General features: G+C 37.1%; 1 protein-coding gene and 1 long non-coding RNA gene across 4 annotated transcripts; one reads left to right on the forward strand and one right to left on the reverse strand.

The window, feature by feature from the left end:
* Positions 1-7,960: 7,960 nt before the first annotated feature.
* On the reverse strand, positions 7,961-15,156 carry LOC147498307 (vacuolar fusion protein CCZ1 homolog B-like). 3 transcript variants are annotated; one of them, XM_086560332.1, is made up of 9 exons: positions 14,896-15,156; positions 14,732-14,825; positions 13,584-13,767; positions 13,380-13,489; positions 11,017-11,115; positions 10,426-10,878; positions 10,118-10,273; positions 9,017-9,246; positions 7,961-8,333 (listed from the first exon to the last, which is right to left on the reverse strand). In XM_086560332.1, exons 1-9 carry the CDS (start codon positions 15,132-15,134, stop codon positions 8,303-8,305), a joined length of 1,596 nt encoding a protein of 531 aa, XP_086416458.1. In that variant the 5' UTR covers positions 15,135-15,156; the 3' UTR covers positions 7,961-8,302. The 3 variants fall into 3 exon arrangements, with proteins under 3 accessions (XP_086416458.1, XP_086416460.1, XP_086416461.1); XM_086560334.1 differs by having other exon boundaries at positions 11,017-11,046; positions 14,896-15,151; XM_086560335.1 differs by having other exon boundaries at positions 14,991-15,138.
* Positions 15,157-16,515: 1,359 nt separating this feature from the next.
* Positions 16,516-18,108, forward strand: LOC147498308 (uncharacterized). The gene is made up of 2 exons (XR_015195428.1): positions 16,516-17,331; positions 17,420-18,108. It is a non-coding gene; the product is annotated as an uncharacterized LOC147498308 (long non-coding RNA).
* Positions 18,109-18,943: the final 835 nt, after the last annotated feature.

Below are 18,943 nucleotides of genomic sequence, written 5' to 3' on the forward strand. Positions count from 1 at the left end.
GATTCCCTCTAGGGCAGAGGGATCAAGACGAAATGCGTCAAGATCAAGAGGTGGAATAGTCACAGTCTTGTTGGGGTTAGTTTTTTCCACACAATCTTCATTACTGGTTGTCTCAATCTCGATAGCCTCAGCTACAGTGGTATCAGATACGCCAAACTTTTTCTCAACATCGAGGGCAACAGCTTCGGACGGCATATCGCTCTCGTCATCAGACTCAAGGTTATACTGAGTGATAACATCGGCAGGAAGATATTTTTTGAAACTTTTCATAGTGGAAACACAATATTTCATATTTTCATCAGCTTCAACCACCTCGAGATCGGCCTTTCTTACTTCGTCCACGAGTTCATCTTTTTCTTTCTCAAAATTGGTTTTTGCTTGTTTGAGTTTCATTTCCATATCGGCATAAGAGCTGCTCAATCTCTCTGTCAATAAGGTATTCTCAACAATAAATGTCTTCAGATTGGCATTCGTAGCTTGACGAGCAATTTCGGAAGCATTGAGTTTGGTGGTGGTGAGAGCATGGTTTTTCTTTTCTTCTTCAAGAGAATTTTGAAGTTATTCGTTGTCTTTCTTCAATTTGTCATTTTCTTCCCTGAAATGGTGGAAGGAAGCCATCTTGTTCTCAAACTAACTGACAGCAGCAACTTTAGCCTGAAATCAAGAATACAGCAGATGCATACATTATAAATAATGGGCAAAGTGATATAAGAGTAAGGCCAAAGGTATATACTTACTTTTTCGAGGGAAGATCACAAAATATGAAATCTTTCATTCGTGGAAATTTCAGCCATCGCGGATTGATCTCGAGGAAGAATTGTGTTCATAACAAGAGCTTCTCCGAGTCTAGGTGTCGGAGGATCAGAAAATAGAGAAGAAGATTTTATAACCCTTTTCTTGTTACGAAGGATAAAATCAGCCACAAAAACTTCATATGAAGAAGAAGGACCATGAGCAGTGGATGGAGTAGTGGGTTGAATAGTGGTTGGAATAGGTGCAGAAGTGGTGGTAGTTTTTGCAGTCTTAGATACCTTCGTAGTTGGTGGTACTTCAGTGGTACAAGGTTCTTTTCTTTTCTTTTGATGAAGGCCAGTATCGACATGTTTTTCTTTGGAAAGAATTAGAGCCTGGGAGGAACTACCACCTGTTGATTTTTTTGAGTTCAGAAACTTGTTGGTGGATTTGTCTTGATTACGAGGAATGTGAGATGTCATATCTGTGTATAATAAGCAGTGGTGATCAAACACATCTTGAAAAAGTGGATAATTATAGAAGTCTGGAACTTCTACTTTGATTTTGGGAAAAAGATCTTCAGTCATACTAAAACCATTAATCATATAATCAAAATAACATCTAGGAGTGTTATCAGGCAATTTAGAAGAATCAAAAGTTTTTCTAAATCCTTTTTCATAAAAACAAGGTCGTAATGAAAATGGAGCAGACTTTGGAAGGTATAACAGGTTGGTTAAGGATCTTGACCTCGAAGCACATTACTCTTTAAGGTATATAAAGGAGCAACATAATTGTCGACATCTTGTAAGTCGACATTCGAGGCTGGATTTCCATATTGATCAGCACCAGTTCGAGCAATTATTTCTTCATCAGTGCCTCTTAGAAGATCCATTACTCTAGAAGATTATCTACGACTTCTCAAAGTCGCAAGTTTTAGTACTGAAACAAGGGCACAAAGATAGGACAGTCAGATAAAAGGTCTGAGATGGAGTATCGAAATTTTGTTTCAAAACGTACCTCTAAGATTAAAAACACGGTGTACCAAGGAAGGAACAGCGACAGAAATAGATGACTCCCATTGACCAGATATAATGAGATGATAGATTGGCCATCTAAAGTCACTATCTCGATTCACGCTTATGATACCCTGTCGGTTACTTCATTTCTTAGGATAAAAATAACCACTAGGCTCATTTAAATTTTTTTTGTTTTTTTCAGTACGTTCGACAAAGGTATAGTGGGTTTGAATGTCGATGAGCTAGATTTTTTGGGATCTTCGCATATCAGTTCGAGATGCGCATTATAATAGTTACAAATGTACATCAATCTTCAAAAATTGTCTGTGCCTTGGCCAGGAGAGATGGTCAAATGGTTCAGTACTTCTCGATCGAGGTCAGTCAAAGGGAGTAGCAAACCAGTAGCTAGTTGCCCAACAGTGATGATGATTGACTGGGCATCACCATTTTGGCATTTGGTACCTTTCCTACATCCAACGTAGTGTTGAAGAGTGATAGTATCGGGTATTTGATATGCAGCTCTAACTATTGCTAAGTTGGGTCTTTTTGGAAAATAAGGGTTCAAACCACCACTCCATATGTTGTTATCCTCCATAATTTCACGCTCTGATTCCGAGGTCATAGTCTCGAAAGGATGGCATGCTAAGCCATCAACAAGGTATGTTGGGCACCATGCTGGTTCATCAGTTTCCGTCCTTTGTGATGTCGAGGCTGAGGAAGAAGAGTTGGTTCTAGTTGCAGACTCGATACCTTCATTCGACATGTCGGTATCACTAGAAAGAATAAAGTTTTTATTAAAATTATATTTTCCATAGATACTACTATCGTTATATTCAGTACAATTATATAGTATATTATTTTTTATACACGTATCGAGTTTTCGTGGTGACAATGACGAGTTTCGAGGTGAGGATGTTTGTCTCAAATGCATACGTTCTTGACGTCGAAGCCAGGACCGTTTCGAGATTGTTGCCTAAAATTAACACAAGTTTTTCTCCTAGCCATATTGAAACAGATCAAAAATTATAATTCAAAAATCTAGTTAGTATATTGGTTGTACAGATAAAACGTCCAAGTTTAAACCTTAACCCTAACCCTCTTCGGTTAAGAAGAGGAACAGATGCGATATTAAAGATAAAAAGATAAGTGTTTATGATAGCAAATAGCATATTAAAGTTTTATTTTAACTAACCTGTCAAGTTTGCAGGAAAATCTGGTGAAGAGGACGGCGAGTAATTCCAAGATGAAGCTTTTCAGGTGTTGTTAATGGTGGTGGGGTTTTAATGTTTCAAGCCGTTTTTGCGAATAAGTGAAGTGAGAGAAAGTGAAAGCGAGTTTTTATATTCGATATTTCGGTGCGGCTTTTCAGTTCCAACAGTAACTGCTTGATAATTTGAATTTTAAATTTGAGTTTTCAGTTTGAAATTTTTTGTTTTTCTCGGTTGCTTCTCGAAGCATTCAAATTTTTGAGATCAAAATTTGAATGCTTCGAGAAGCAACCCAGAAAAACAAAAAATTTCAAACTGAAAACTCAAACAAAATTTGAAAGTTTCGAGAGGGGGGCGATGTCGTGGGCAAATATCGTCAACCCGATATTCCACCCCAAATATCGTAAATAATTTGAGATATCGACATAAATGTTGATATCTTGGGCATAAGTTCAATTGTCGCAGGAACAAGTAGGAAAAGAAAGGAGAATAGTGGGAATGGACACGCGTCAAGATAGGATTGAGCACCACTATAACTAAAAGACTATATAAAGTGATGATCAAGAGAAAGAAGACAGATTTGATTCATTACAAAACTACTTGTAAAACCAGAGAGAGAGAGAGAGACTTTGTAACCACCATTAATGATGAATACTATAGCTTGAGTTTCATTTCTTTCCTATTATCAATTCAATCCAAACCTATTCAATTCATAGTTGATCTTAGAAGAAGATATTTGATCACTACAAATAATATAAAGAAGCGTACCCGAGCGATGTTAACTAAGTAACTAAAATTGTCGACAATATTGTTGATGTCAGTGTCAACTCTCTGCAATAAATTCTTTTGTTTCTGAGCTGCTACCGCATATGCTGCTGTAGTAGGTCCAGTGTTACCTTGGACCCCACCACCTCCTCCTCCACTATGACCAACTCCTCCTCCGCCTTTGTTCATCTTAAAACTTATTGGCTGAATGGACAATTTCATGTGATATAAGACCAGGGCTTACAGTAGGCCCAATCCACAGTTTGTTGGATCAAGGCCTAAGCCCAATCCACAGTTCACTGGGTTGTGGTACCATGAAAAGTTTACTATGAGTCTTGGAGACTTGGACACTTTCGTATAGTGCATGGAACAAGCCGACTAGCAATTCATATATAATATATATTACACGAGCACTAGCTCCCTCGATCAGACCTTGTAACTAGATGATGTTGATTTGCGCTGAATTACATGCCACGAAGTCGGTCTAGGGAATCACCTTGAGGATGTTTTTTCTTATGAGATTCTTTTCGAATAGTTTGGGAACATTATCAAATAAAGGCTTATCTTTTATCTATAGTTCTTAGAAAAAAAAAAGAAAAAATAGCCAAAGTAGGTAACGTACTTTCCCGAAAAAATCAATTTGGGTAACGTACTTTTTTTCTCGTCAATTTGGGTAACGTATTTATTAAATTCCTCATTTCAAGTAATCTGTTAACTTGCCGTTTAAATCAGTCTACATGGAAATCATTTTTACATGTGTAATATATCTATTTCTATTTAATTCCGTTAAAAAATGACTGCCACGTAGGCTGATTTGAACGGCAAGTTAACAGATTACCTAGAATGACGAATTTAATAAGTACGTTACCCAAATTGACGAGAAAAAAAGTATGTTACCCAATTGAATTTTTTGGAAAAGTATGTTACCCACTTTGGCTATTTTTTCTAGTTTTTAATTATGGATTAGTGATGCTATTTGTAAGGGGGATTTCCTGTCAATAGATAAAGGACACGTGGACAAGGAATAACCTAGAACTATAAATACCCAGAATGAGACGAAGACTATCGGATTAGTTCTGGGAATAAGTAATCTCGTGTTTCTCACAAGTATTTCATAAACATGTGTTAGTCACGTGACAGGCCACCTCTAGAGATAACAGTTAGCCAAGTCGTTAGGAACTGATATAGACAGTTTCTGAACAGAAAGGAACTGAGGAGGACGGTCCTTGATGATAAGGAAGGAATCAGGATGGCATATCTCTAAGAGGTTACCTTTTATGCCTAATCTTTCCATACATAACAGGTTATTATGATCTAAAAGGAAACATATCTCTGATAAGATATGGTCCAGGTTCAGACTTCCAAGAAGGGAGGATTCCCAATAGGAAAGCAGAGTCCAAGGAGGGGAGGAAACTCACACGTAGTGAGGTTAGCGTAAACCCTAGGACTCCTAAGACTTCTCCTATATAAACAAGAGGAGTTCGCTCTTAGGAACTACGCAAAATAGGGTTTGATTCTTCTAAGCATATAAGAAGATACGTAGACAGCCGCATAGCGGTTCTACCCTAATTATTCAATCAACTCATCTCATTTCTCTTTTCCATCCCTAAAGTTCTTCATCACACGACACAGAGGAGGATCGTAGGATACTCAAAAATTCCCCTACATCTTTTGGCGCCGTCTGCCGGGAACGGTAGCAGATAACATTTGTTCGATCGGTCGACCGATTTAGTTTAAACACTCTTTACATTGTGGTGGCAAGAACTAAGAAGACAAAAGGTGGCACTACCACTTGCAGCATCACTGTCAGAGAAGAGGAACATGAGAATATTAGACTAAGAATGTTCAATGTTGTAAATTGCGCTTGTCTTGCTTGTAATACAGTATCCCAACTATCTGCAATTAAGTGTCGAGCTCTACACCATCTGCATATCAGTTTTGGAACCAGATGGATTGCATTCCGTTTGGCGTACATTCCAACTGTTGTGGTGAGACCCATTGTTCATAGGTCAATGGCAAACTAGTAATATATTTTTTTTTTGGTCTGCCCAATAGAAAATGGAAGGTGCCCATAGCGAGTACCATAATTCAATTATTCAATTATGATCTAAGAAGAAAAGTTATGGGCTTAATTGAAGGTCATCATTATTAACAGAGTAACAAAACAAGTCAACAAGTAATAGAGTCATCTCACAAAACAAGTCAACAACAACAACATAACTGCATTATGGGTTATGGCGCGCAACTAAACTTTTCCTCTCACTAAAATCCATTCAACTGGAGAACTCTTACCTCCATTTCTTTACTCTCGTAGTGTACTTTGATCTTCCACAATTCTAAGTATGAGGTTAGTTGATTTCTTTTTTGGCCCCTCTTTTTCATGTCTAGGTAAATTTTCTCAATTGAATGGTGTGTGATTTGGACAATTTGAACTGTAAATCACACACATTTGCTCTTTTGTTGATTTAAAAAGGGATGTGCAATAATTAGACAGGTATATCATGCTGAGCTTTTCTCGAATGTGAAATAAAGTTGACATTGAATTTATCCAATGTCAAATGAACTTGACATTGAATTTTTCCAAAGTGGCATATGGTTTGAGCACCATAATTGTTTGGTTATGACCATTCTACTGTTCAAGCATTTATGTCTTTTTTTCTATTACCACTGTGATTACTTAATAGAGTATGAAATCGAGTGAATATGCGTTGAAAGTGTACTTGTTTCATGAAGCGATCTGAAAGTGAATCACATCTCTAACGACAAAGAAGATTAGCTTTGCAATGCATGTTTTGATTGTTTTACGAATTAGGATACTGATTTTATGGATGTGACATCTATGGGAAAGGATGAAAATGTTGAAATTCATGAGAACAGTGATAGAGACAATGACGGGTGTGAGGCTAGTAGAGTTTTCGAAGAAGACAAAACAACATTCTATTATATGCAGTTCAAGGCCACTAAGGAGGCATTCATAATTTACAATCAATATGCAAAGTTAGTCGGTTTCAGTGTTCGTAAATATATTTATAGAATACGTACAAATGGTGTTTGTGTTAAGCAGAGATTTCTATGCTCAGCTGCTGGTGAACGAAATCTAAAGAGTGTCACACCCAGAAAATGCAACATCGAATCTAGAGAATCGAAGCCCATCACTAGGTTTAAATGTAAAGCCCGCTTTGAATTTGGTTATGATTTTGAATTAAATTTTTAGGTTGTGAAGGATTTATTGGGGAACACACACATCTACTTGTACCGGATCCGAGCTCGATGTTCTTAAGATCACACAGAAATGTAAGTGAAGAAGATTTGAAATTTGCTACGAGCCTAGTTGATGTTAGTGTTCGTAAATGCAAGGTGATAGATATTTTTGTACATAGGCCTGGAGGTTTCTCAAGTGTTGGTTTTTTGAAGAAAGACTTGTATAATCAAATGGAGCTTGATAGGAAATATCGATGTATTAGTGGTGATGCCAACACACTGCTGACTTTCATGGATAACAAGGTGAAAGGAGATCCCTTATTTCATTACATATATAACTAAAATGAGGGTGGGTAGCTGGTTAGAGTGTTTTGGACAGATTCCACCTCACGTGCGGACTATAATTGCTTTGGAGATGTATTGTTGTTTGATTCAATATACAAGAGCAACCAGTACATGATGCCAATTGTTGTGTTTGCTGGAGTGAACAACCATCAACAAACAATAGTGTTTGGTTTTGCATTGTTGACAAGTGAATATGTAGTCTTACGAATGGGTATTGAAATTTTTTGTTAGCGCGATGTATGACAAACACCCTAAGTCAGCGATCATTGATGGTGACCCGGCAATATGCGAGGCTGTGAGATCTACTCTCCCAAATTGCCTCAACAATATCGACATCATTGGTTTATTTGGTTTATGACTGACCTGGAAATTTCGATCAATTAAATATTCTCTCCCCCCAAAGGTCCATCGTTTGATGGGCCTCTAATAACATAAGGGCCTTGACACGAGATTCTATAATTTGTCAGGGCTGTTTAACTTGTTCAATGGCGGGGCCTTTAAGTTCAGTACAAATGGGCAAGTGCAACTGTGCAAGTGTTACTTTCCTGAATTTGCCTAACACCCAGAAAAAGAGGTAAGCAAAAGGAGTGAAGCTCATCAAGATGGCTACAGACCTGCAGTAACTAAATTTTTGACAGACATGATTACTGATGACTGACATTGCAAAACAAACAACATTGGTGCTGCTGGAAATTTTATAAATGAATTGCTTGGTCTTTATATTAACCAGTTGATTTTCTTTCTTAAAGCATTCACTTACACACAAGAAACAAGCAGTTTTTAAACGGCAAAATGATTTACATTTTTCTTCTTTCCCTCCAATACTCAAAATAGGATAAAGCGAACCAATTTCTGTGGGAAATCCAATGAAGATTCAGGTAGTTTTGAAGAACGGAAGACACTTATGTTGTATAGTGTTCTCTTTATGTGCTAAGCCTCTGAAATTACAAAAATCCGCTTACTTCAAAAAAAAAAAACACCATCACAGTACCTACATTGTTTGTGTGCGAAGCCTCTGAAATTACTATAATCCGCTTAGTCCAAAGAAAAAGCACCATCACAGTACCTGCACAAATTAATCAGCAACAACCTCGTAAAATCATCTTATGGGAGCTAAGCATCCTAGAACGCTTCCTTGTTCCATCTGTAATAGAGAACTGGGGGGCTTTACTTATTTTCTTATCCTTCAGTATCAAATAACAGTGACTGGGTGGTGACATAAAGCACCAGCAATCTTCTCTTTCACAAAATTAACGAGAAAGTAAGGGAATTGTTGGAGAACAAAATCCTTTATCACCAGCCTTCTATTACTAACCAAGAAAATTATCATTGAAAAGACTCAACAAATAAATTATGTCGTAGTGGTTCCTAGGTTGCATTGATCTTCACCTTTAGATAAAGCAAGCCAACTAACATAATAACAAAGATCAGTGTGCCACTCTATGCTACTGTCTATGGCATGTGCACATTCATTACTAAAATTGCTTTGTGATCCGACCCACCAGCTGAACCATTCCTACGGTTTAGGTTTAGACCAGTCCGAATTACAATTATGTTTCCCACAAAGCCAATAAATCCTGGATTTTCTCACCTAATAACTAAACAATGGATTCAGTGGCAGGGATGTAATAGCCATTCGCAAATCAGAGATTCAAGGGCGTACGGGGAATAAACAAATAAATCAATAAATTAATAGAAAATTAATAATAATTATATAGTGCAAAACAAACAATAAATAACATAAATTACCTGGTGCTGAATTGCTCAACAGCATCTGAGGCATAGAGAAGGGTTTCATTGGCTTTCTCTAAAACCATGTAAAGCTCTTTTCCTCGTGTAACTCGGGCAATAACCCAAGCATTGTTCTTCACCCTAATGCACAGTTCTAAATCCTTTTCACGGGAAGGGTCATCCTGTTTTGTTCTACTTTTTTCTAAATCAACTTCTTCCCTTAGCTTGTTAAGAGCAAGTAAGGAATCCTGAAATCCAAATGCAAACGCAAATATAATTAATGAGGTTAAGAGGTCGCACCAAAAACTCTAGAAACCATTTCAAGCAATAATACAACAAATGCTATAGGAAAACATTCTCTCTATCCAGAGTCCTTACAAACTAGAGTTGATGAAAACAACAAAATCACAATCCAAGTGCCTAGTAAATATAGATTAGATCATTATCGAGGGTCTTACCCAAAGTCTTTTCCATTTTCTTTTTGGATAGGTAAAAGGCATATTTAATAAATTGGAGGAATCAAACAAGAAGGTTGGCTCGAGACAATTCACCATACAAGAAAGAAAGAGTACAATAAAACCCAAGAAGATCAACCTGTTACAGAAGTAAATAGCTTCCAGTCCTCCAATCTCAAAACATGATAGAACTGATTTCAATGCAAGAGCAAAGTGAAAAAGGAATGTTAGGGTTCTTTTCTTGTATGGGGTATTTTCTTAGGGTGTCTATTGGCAGTTTGGGCTTTGGAGCAGCGCCCCCACCCAAATCTTTCTGGATGTAAACCCTGTGATGTCTATATATAGCTATTGATCTTTACCAATTGGAAAAGACTTTATCAAAACTAATTCGTGCTTCCTTCCATCTCTATTCTTTATAGAGATATCAGATAACAGAGCACTTCTTAAATTATAGTAAGGTGGCATAGTACTGAACAATTAAAACCTCGTTGGGGTGGTATTTTTTTTTACTTGAACGCAAAGAATACCCATTGTAACCCCTATTTATATTGAGCGACCCATGTACAACATATCATGATGATTATATTCATCAACACGACAAATAAAAATAATTTGCTCTCATAATGTAATTCAAACAAAACTCATGCATGTATAGGAGGCTAACCTTTGTCAGGGTTGTCACTTTTCCTGGTGGAGAAGCCCTTGATATACTTCTGTCACTGTCAAACAGTAAATAGCGATAGCCAGCGACATGATATGCATTGTCACCACCCCATCCTCTTGTTAATTTCTCTTCCACTTTCAATATCTTCGGTGACGCCTAACAGATTGAACACGAAAAGCAGTGACACCCGGGAAGTTGATATTTCAACATTCTGAGGCAACTTTATTCATACTAGTACAAGACGAACACAGAAATATTTTATAGAAATAAACTCAACATGAGAAGCACAATGCAGAAAAGATACCGACATTTTCAAGAAGTTGTTGCTTCACAATGGAAATCCCTTGTTCGCCATTAATTATAGAAGTAACGGGAATGAGAAGGATTATTGTAAGGTATTTCTGCTGATAAACACAAAGATAAGCTCTCTCTCCTGTCTGCTTTAGCCACACTGTTGGGGTTGCAGGAACTAAATCGTCATTCTGTGAACCCCAGATTTCTGTGCACAGAAAACCATCTTTCCCTTTGGACCATTTCTCCTGTTGTAAAGGTCTTGGAACATGATATCTGTGCCTCTGTCCGCTAGGGGAAGTGTCACGTGAAGCGTTTAGAGCAGATTCTGCATTCCCTATAATAGAGTCTGTGGCAACTTGAGAGGCAGTATTTCCCTTGCGCAGATAGGACCATGTATTTGTAACAGATGATAGGGCACGAGGAGTCAACCTTGAAAGGGCATGGGTGAAAAGATTCACAGTGTCATCCTGCCATAAATAAGAGGTAAATGGTAAGCTTCACGAACAACAAACCTGGGACTAGTGTTTTTCAAAGTATTGTCACAAAACAGGTAACTGCTCCCCTTGCAATTAGCTAGAACAGTATTAAGTGGAGATCCAACGTACAGGAGTAAGTGTGGTGGACACCAGCAGGTCCTGAAATAAAACAAGTGAGTTGCATGCAGTACTCCCAGCACATGAAGATTCTACCACTTTCACAAGAGACTGCAAAAATAATAACACATGTAGGGTATGAATAAATCAAATAATAATAATAGTTCACCTTTCTAAGTTGATATGGAGGCACATAACTGCATCTTTGTGATAAAAGAAGTAAAAATACCGATTTACATAAATACTGTGAACTACATAAAATAAATTTGTGCTCCAAAAATGTTCACCAATCAAGGATGATCATAGAAGAGAATAAATGAAAGGACAATGACTACCGGGATGCATGATTTCTCTAATTGCAATGATATTCACCCCAGTAAACAAATTAAAAATAAATTTCACTGTTGTTGTACCACATGAGCACCCACGTGGCCACAGACATATATACACACACATATATATTTAATTAATATGGAAAGAAAAATCACAGAGACAATTCCCAAAAACTTTAACTAAAGCAAATTCTTACATCCATCAGCAGAGATAGATTACTCAGTTAAGGGCTAAGTTACATTGACACGGGCACATGTGTCCATATCCGACACGGATACGGAGTGTCTGATACAGCGAAATATCAAAAACTAAGGTATATCACACACAATATGTGTCCGTGTGTGTCCGATATGGACACGTGGATACGTATCCGACACAGATTATTTTTGAAATATAGTGTGTCCATGTAACATAGGTTAATAACATAGGTTAAGGGGAAAATAAAGCAGTTTAATCTCACTTCCAAGAGCTCGATAAGGAAATATCATATCGTTTAAGTCCTGTGCAGTTAAATCGCTACTCGGTCGGTACTCGTTTGAAGAGCGAGTAGCGAGTAGGTGTAATCGGTCGGGGATTAATCAGGATTACTCAGGACGATTTTTCATAACACTATTTTGAAATACCAACATAATAAAGCCAATTAAGAACCCAATCAATCAATAAACAATTAAAACACTCAATCAACTAAAATAAATATGATTAAAGTGCAGAACTTTACAGAATCGAAGGTTGGTTGAATCGTCGAAATGTCGAGTTCAATGTTTAACATTAAAATAGTTGAAATAGTGAACACAATTACTCTGCTAATCGGCCGAGTACTCGGGGAGTTTTTGAGCCCGATTGTGACCGGGGATTAAATTGTTAGTCGGGTCGGCTAAGTAGCGAGTACTCAACGATTTAATAGCAGAGCGTTTAACTATAGCATCATTAGTGTGTTGCTATACATGGAATCCCTCGGTACTGATGCTACAAAAGATAATTATCTGAAACTGTAGAAGTTGATAACTGATGCCGTTTTCAGCAAGCATATATAGATATGTTGTTCTTAACAGACAACATACAAGTATACAACCTCTCGGGTCATTCACAAAATTGCTTCATAACTAACAGCCTAACAGTACATAGCTTCCTATCACAACAATCAAGCGTTGCATGCTTCCATGGTCCTTGACATGATAAATCATGCGCAAGGAATTTTAACATTATGTGCTACAAAACTTTGTGCAAAAAATGTTCATTCCTTATCAATGATGCACTTTCATGCAACTAAAGATTAAATGTGACTGGGAAGAATCGCAAACTGGTTATTTTGAGCCACTACAGTTGTTGTAAATGACAACTGGACTTAATATTCACAATTCGATGAAGGGATGATAAGTTCTCCCCTGTACTTACTCTGCACATTATCAATCAGCAGACACAGAAAAAACTCTCCTCACACACAAACACAACTTTATAAACTCCAAAACCAACCATTTTGGTCAAATTTCCTTCGAGTTAACTTATAGCCTTCGGAGGCTTACAAATTAGAAACTGTTAAGAAATTTCAAATTTGTTATAGTTCCACATGGGATGTGTGAAGCCTTGCAGTATAGTATAACTACTCTTGGGCCTCTCCACTTATCACCAATTGGTTTTAAGTTTGATGCTAATAATGTTAAAGATAAACCAAATACTAATTGGAACAGGATACTAACTACTACCTAAAGTTCGCAACAAATAGCCTAAGAGTAGAGATAGTCTTAAAAATATATTTAGGCTACTAAATATGAGTAGAAGAAGAAGATGAAAAATTCTGGAGAAGAAGAGAGAAAATACAGCATTAGTCAATATCGTCCTTCTCTCAAACATTTTTATATAAGAAAATTGTATATAAAAAGTAAATAAAAAAGGTCATGACATAAAATAGATCTAGATTAGGCCTGTAAAGGAATTCTGTAATGAACCAGAATCATGGAATTCTCTCCATAGTAACACTTCTGTATGCAATTTGAAACAATAGAAAAGATCTTTTAGGCGTCATATATTTTACTAAAGCGCACCTGAACTCCAATTGCAACCTCCCGACTGACAGTTAACATCTGAATGGTTCCACGCTCCTTTAGACAGTCACGAAATGATGGCAAATGTAGCTTCTTCCCAACAAAAAAATCTGCCTCGAAGAAACACAAGTTTAAATGTCAAATTCAGATCTCAGCAGAGCTTTTCCATAGAAACATCTGGTATGAAGTATAATCACACATTACCAGATAGATAATCCATGATAAAGGAATGGAGATGAACACGAACAAGTCCACCACCAGGGTCTTTCTCAAGTAATGCTCGTACAGATCCATGAAACATTACAAAAAGAGAATGTACTTCACTGAGAATTTTCTGTAATGCATCAATCCGCCAAATGGCTTCAGCTTCTTTATTTTTCTCTACAATCTGCAACAAAGGTAAAAATTGGTATTATTGGCATGCGAAAAATGTCACTAATTCAGCAATCGAGAAAGGTCAGGAATTTTGAGAATTTGTATGGGCAACAAAACTAGAGCTGATGTAATAAGAGCCTTTATAGTTGCTTCAGTTAGTTCTATTTGGTATATGGGGTGGGAACGGGGAATGGGATCCCCTACCCGACTATGCAAGTTGTGTACTAGTGTGTGTGTGTGTGTGCTATTTTTTTTTTGGATAAAGGTATTCTACAAGTACTGTACTAGTCTATGTAATGTGCATAATAGTATGCATATTTAGTTAATTAAAAAAATTTGCAAAAAATGAAATTGAACTCAAGACCTCTTACTTGAAAGCATTAACATCATATCACAAGGCTAATGCCAAATTCGTGTGAAATTTCTTCGATATAAAGATGGAAATAGTTTAGGGTGTGAACAAATAAGGAAATTACTTTCATTTAAAGTTGGTGAATGGGAGGTGGGGCTTGTATGGGAAATCTGGTACCCTGGTAGGGCGGGTGCAGGCAATCCCCAATTGTTCCCAAAAGGGCATGGGGGCGGGCATGGGAAACTAGATTGAAATCAGGGATGGCAGACCCACCCCATTACATCCCTAGTGGTGTTCAATACAGAATTGATAATAGCGTCTTCAAATGATATATCAGATTCTAACAAAGTGAAAAAATAAAATAAGTACCAACTTGTGCCGAGCTTAATTTGCACGGGTGCAGAAGGCAAAATTGTTTGAAACTCCGATTGTCATTCACATTCAATTTGATGGTCAGAGGCGAATTAAAGGTATTGGGAAAAATGGTTTTGAAATTGATGGCGATGTCCTAGGCACTATAAATAAAGCTGATACGTCCTGTACTGATCCGATAAAACATCTAATCAAATGTGTTCGGGACAGGGTCAACAATGGACTCTTAATTCGAGATATGGAAGCCACGTACCATGACCATCCAGATATCTGGCTCTGCCTGATAGAAAACATGGGAGTGCCTTTCTGCTTCAATGACCTCACAAGCAGCTTCAGGTGAAAAAATTCTGCAGTAAAATAAAATGTTATGCATAAAGGTTTTTAAGTGTTGAATAGCGAGAAGAAAAGCATTGTGACCTAGTAAAAGTAATGAGCCCTTCACTGAGTCCTATAACAGAAAGTTGAGTAGAAAAAGGGCAATCAGCGGGAAAGAAAAACAGAATCTTCTCCACCTCCTGTCCTTCACGTTGACCCCTTCTCAAATCAAAAACACAGAGCCGGACGCTTTCACTGCTAGTCGTGGGAGATGACAACCCCATTTTACAATCTAAAAACACCACCTGCATCACATGCATCACCCCATTTAACCAACCCATGAAAGCAAGCCCGACAAAACCCCAGTTTATGTAGCAATGTTGATTTTTTAAAATTGCAACCGAACCCCAGTCAAAATAAGCCCAACCAAATTCAACCGAAGCCCATCTAATTCAAAAACCGTAATTTAAAGGTGAAACTTGGGTCGAGTTAGTCCAATCCCGATAGACTAAAACCCGACCTAGGCTAACATGTCATATCTGTGGTTTCAATTTGGTTTTGTAAATCAAAACCCGACTCGGTTTTGGATTGGGTTCGGATTAGAATATCAAAAAACTGAAAAACTCGAGCCAATGTGCATATATGTACATATATTTTTCAATCATTCCATTTTTGTAAAAAATAAGGTTGGGAATTTCTATTTTAGAGAGAATAATATAATCAACAAAGTTAGTTTCTCTTTCAAACAATCAAATCTCTTTGATTTCATTAGAATATTTCAATTTTATTGTTTTTTATTTCATAATTCCAAAAAACAACCAGAGAAGTTTGACTAACCCGACATAATCCGACCCAACCCGAATTAGTCGAGCCAAGGCTTAGCCTGAAAATTTAATGACCGACTAGGGCTTGGTCTCGAGCTCGGCTTGAAACATTTGAAACTCGGATTGGACTCGGATTATGCCTCAACCCGACCCAACCCGCCCGAGTTCCACCCCTTCCCTCATTACACATAAAATCAGGTTTGAGTGTTGTAAATAGAAAATATGAATAAGGACAAAACGGAAAAGATAAAATATGGATCCGGTTTTAGTCCGACCCAAAAAAAGAGTTTCCACTCGACCCATTTGCCATTTCCCACCAAAACCAAAAACAGTCTATGGAAAGGAAAGGAATGGAAAAAGTGTTCTCAAGGGACATAACAGCCTATTAACATATGTGAGAGCTAGGGTTTCCAATTGTTGCTTTGATAGAGAGTGTCCCGGGGTAACACTTTCAAGTCTCAAGGTAAAAGTTTGTTCTCCAACTAGTTTACATTAAAGTTATTCAATATTTGCTCTAATTCAATTATTCAATTAGTTTGGTTTGGTGAATGTACTTTATTTTGTGTGTAAATTGTGCTTTACATTTGGTTTTTAACTTTTTGGTATAGTAGAATGTATCTTTCCCGTTATGTGTCTAGATGGATGATATCAGTGTATTACGTAATCAAAATGTACAGGAATATTATGGATGGTTTCGACTGGTGATGATGACGTAGTGGCTGCAGCAGTCGTTTTTTTAAATGCTACATATCTTTTTTGTGAGGCATATGAAAATAGTGAACCAAGTAGAAATCGGAAGAGGAAGCGAAATCGACGTATGATTGAAGAACTGAGGTACGAGATGACAAGGTTAAGAGTTGAAATAGAGAACTGAGGTATGAGATGACAAGGTTAAGAGTTGAAATAGAGCGCATGGTGTCTGCAATGCGGACTAGGGCCCAAGAACTAAATGCTAGGAACCGAATGGAGGGTGAACTTTGGGATCAATGTGCGGTTGCAATTGAGTCCATTATTGATATGGATGATGATACCAAGTTGGAGGCACTAGAATGGTTCACGGGAGATGCGGAAAACATAAAGATGTTTCTAAGGGTCAAAGAATCTGAGTGGCGATCCTAGATTATGGAAAAAATACATAAAGTTTAAGATCACCTTTCTCTAGGCAATGTAGGGTACAATTATGTAGGGGTGCAAGTAGATATCCAAATATTCGAATCCGATTCGTATTCGTATTCGAAAAATAGGATATTATCCGAAAATTTCGGATATCAGATTCGGATTCGGATAAATTTTCACATTCGAACAGATTTCGGATACGGATACGGATGCTGGTAGTATCCGTCGGATAATATCCAGATCCGATTTAATTATTATAAATTTATAAGTATATTATTAAATAATTAATTAAATACAAAACATCATTAATTAATAAACTATAAAAAGAAAAACAACATTAATACAACAACTTTCTCCAGAGCCAGAGACCAACGCCGCCGTCACCACCACAACTCCTCTTCTTCCTCTATCAAATCATGAATTCATGAAAGCAACAAAAATAGAAGACCTTTCTTTGTAAAGAAGAAACAGATTGCTCTATAAATACTCCTAATTCTATATCACTTCACCAGATCCCTCAAATTTTCTCTCTCCACTGTTTTTCAATCTTTTAAAATTTGAAGATGAGTAATCCGAATCAAGCTGAATCCTCTTACTTGTAAGTCTCCGATCTATTTTTTGTTGTTGATATTGTTTTTTTAAGTTGATTGATTGAATGATGGGTTGTTTGATTTGATTTTGTGTAGAAAGGGGACAAAGAGAGATTTTAGAAATGAAAAAGGTAGTGAATAGATTGGTTGTTGATGAAGCAATTAATGATGGACAAGTGATGAGGATGATTATTTGAATGGTGGAGAAGATACTTGAGATCTTCTATATGTTGCTGCTGCTAAAGTTGTAAGGATGAGGTTGAATGAAGAAGGGTCCAAGTTTGGGAGAGGATTTCTTGCTGTTCCTCAAAACCCAACTCCAAAGAACTCTACGACTAATGTTGGGTTTTACCCAAATTACTCAAATCAAGCACTTGCTCAGCAACAACTGCAATTGAATCAGTTTCTTTAGTTTAGGCAACAGAGAGAACAAATATGTTTTTACAGTTTAGTGATCGGATCGGATATTATCCGATATCCGAATCCGATACGAATCGGATATCGGATTGGGATTCCGGATATTATTTCATACATCAGTCAGATACGGATTCGGACTCGGATGTGAGTGACAAATTTCGGATTCGGATTCGTCTGCATGCATATCTGAATCCGAACCTATCCGTCTGCACTCCTACAATTATGTTAGATGCTTTGATGGCACTGTTATGTTGGCTCTGTTGCCTTGGTTGCATTTTTTGTGTTGGTAGTACTATGCTGGTGTTATGCAATTTGTTTTAATATCTACTACTTATAAATAGCGTGGGTGAGTTAGCCGTTCTGCCCAACTGCTGTTTTATGGACACGTGTCCCATAGAGCCATATAAGCCTGTCAAACAAAAAATCAGTTCTAAATTTTTTAGTTTGGGTTTTATTACTGCCGGACCCCAATTTGTGTTGGGCAGACTCCCAAAAATAAAACAATTATTAAAGTGTGTCATTGGTTTCAAAAAATTTAAAAAAAAAACAATTATTACAAGTATGTCATTGGTCCCCAAAAAATTGAATTCGAAACCCAAACTTAAACGACCCCCGGTGGAGTCGTTTTGAAGTTCCAAACGATCTTGGCTTTACCGTTTGGACTTAAATCAAACTACCCAAACACAACCGATCGTTGTTCCCAAAAAATGTAATTTTTATATTTTTTCAAAGTTCAATCCTCAATGACATAGCCACATCGTTTTGGGACTAATTCCAAAACGGTGTGGCTATATCATCGGGATTTTTCTAAGACCAAATGGTGTGGCCATTTTTTTACATGTCCCAATCCCAAAGCGGCATGGCCACATCGTTTTGGACTCTTCCTGATCGGTGTGTGGCCAAGCGGGGATTTGAACTTTGAAAAATTTTAAAGTTATGTTTTTGACTCGGCCCATTTTGTTTGGATTTGAACTTTGAAAAATTTAAAGTTAAGTTTGTGGTTTTCGACCAACTTTTTTTGATACCAATGACATATTTGTAATAATTGTTTTTTTTTTTAGATTTTTTGGGACCAATAACACATTTGTAATAATTGTTTTTTGGTTGGAGTCTGCCAAACACAATATGGGGTTGTCAATAACAAATACCATTTTTTATGGGACAAAATTGTTTTGTCCACAGTTAAATCTGAATTCTGTCTGT

This window comes from Coptis chinensis, chromosome 5 (assembly GCF_015680905.1).
Source record: "Coptis chinensis isolate HL-2020 chromosome 5, ASM1568090v1, whole genome shotgun sequence".
Taxonomy (NCBI): Eukaryota; Viridiplantae; Streptophyta; class Magnoliopsida; order Ranunculales; family Ranunculaceae; genus Coptis; species Coptis chinensis.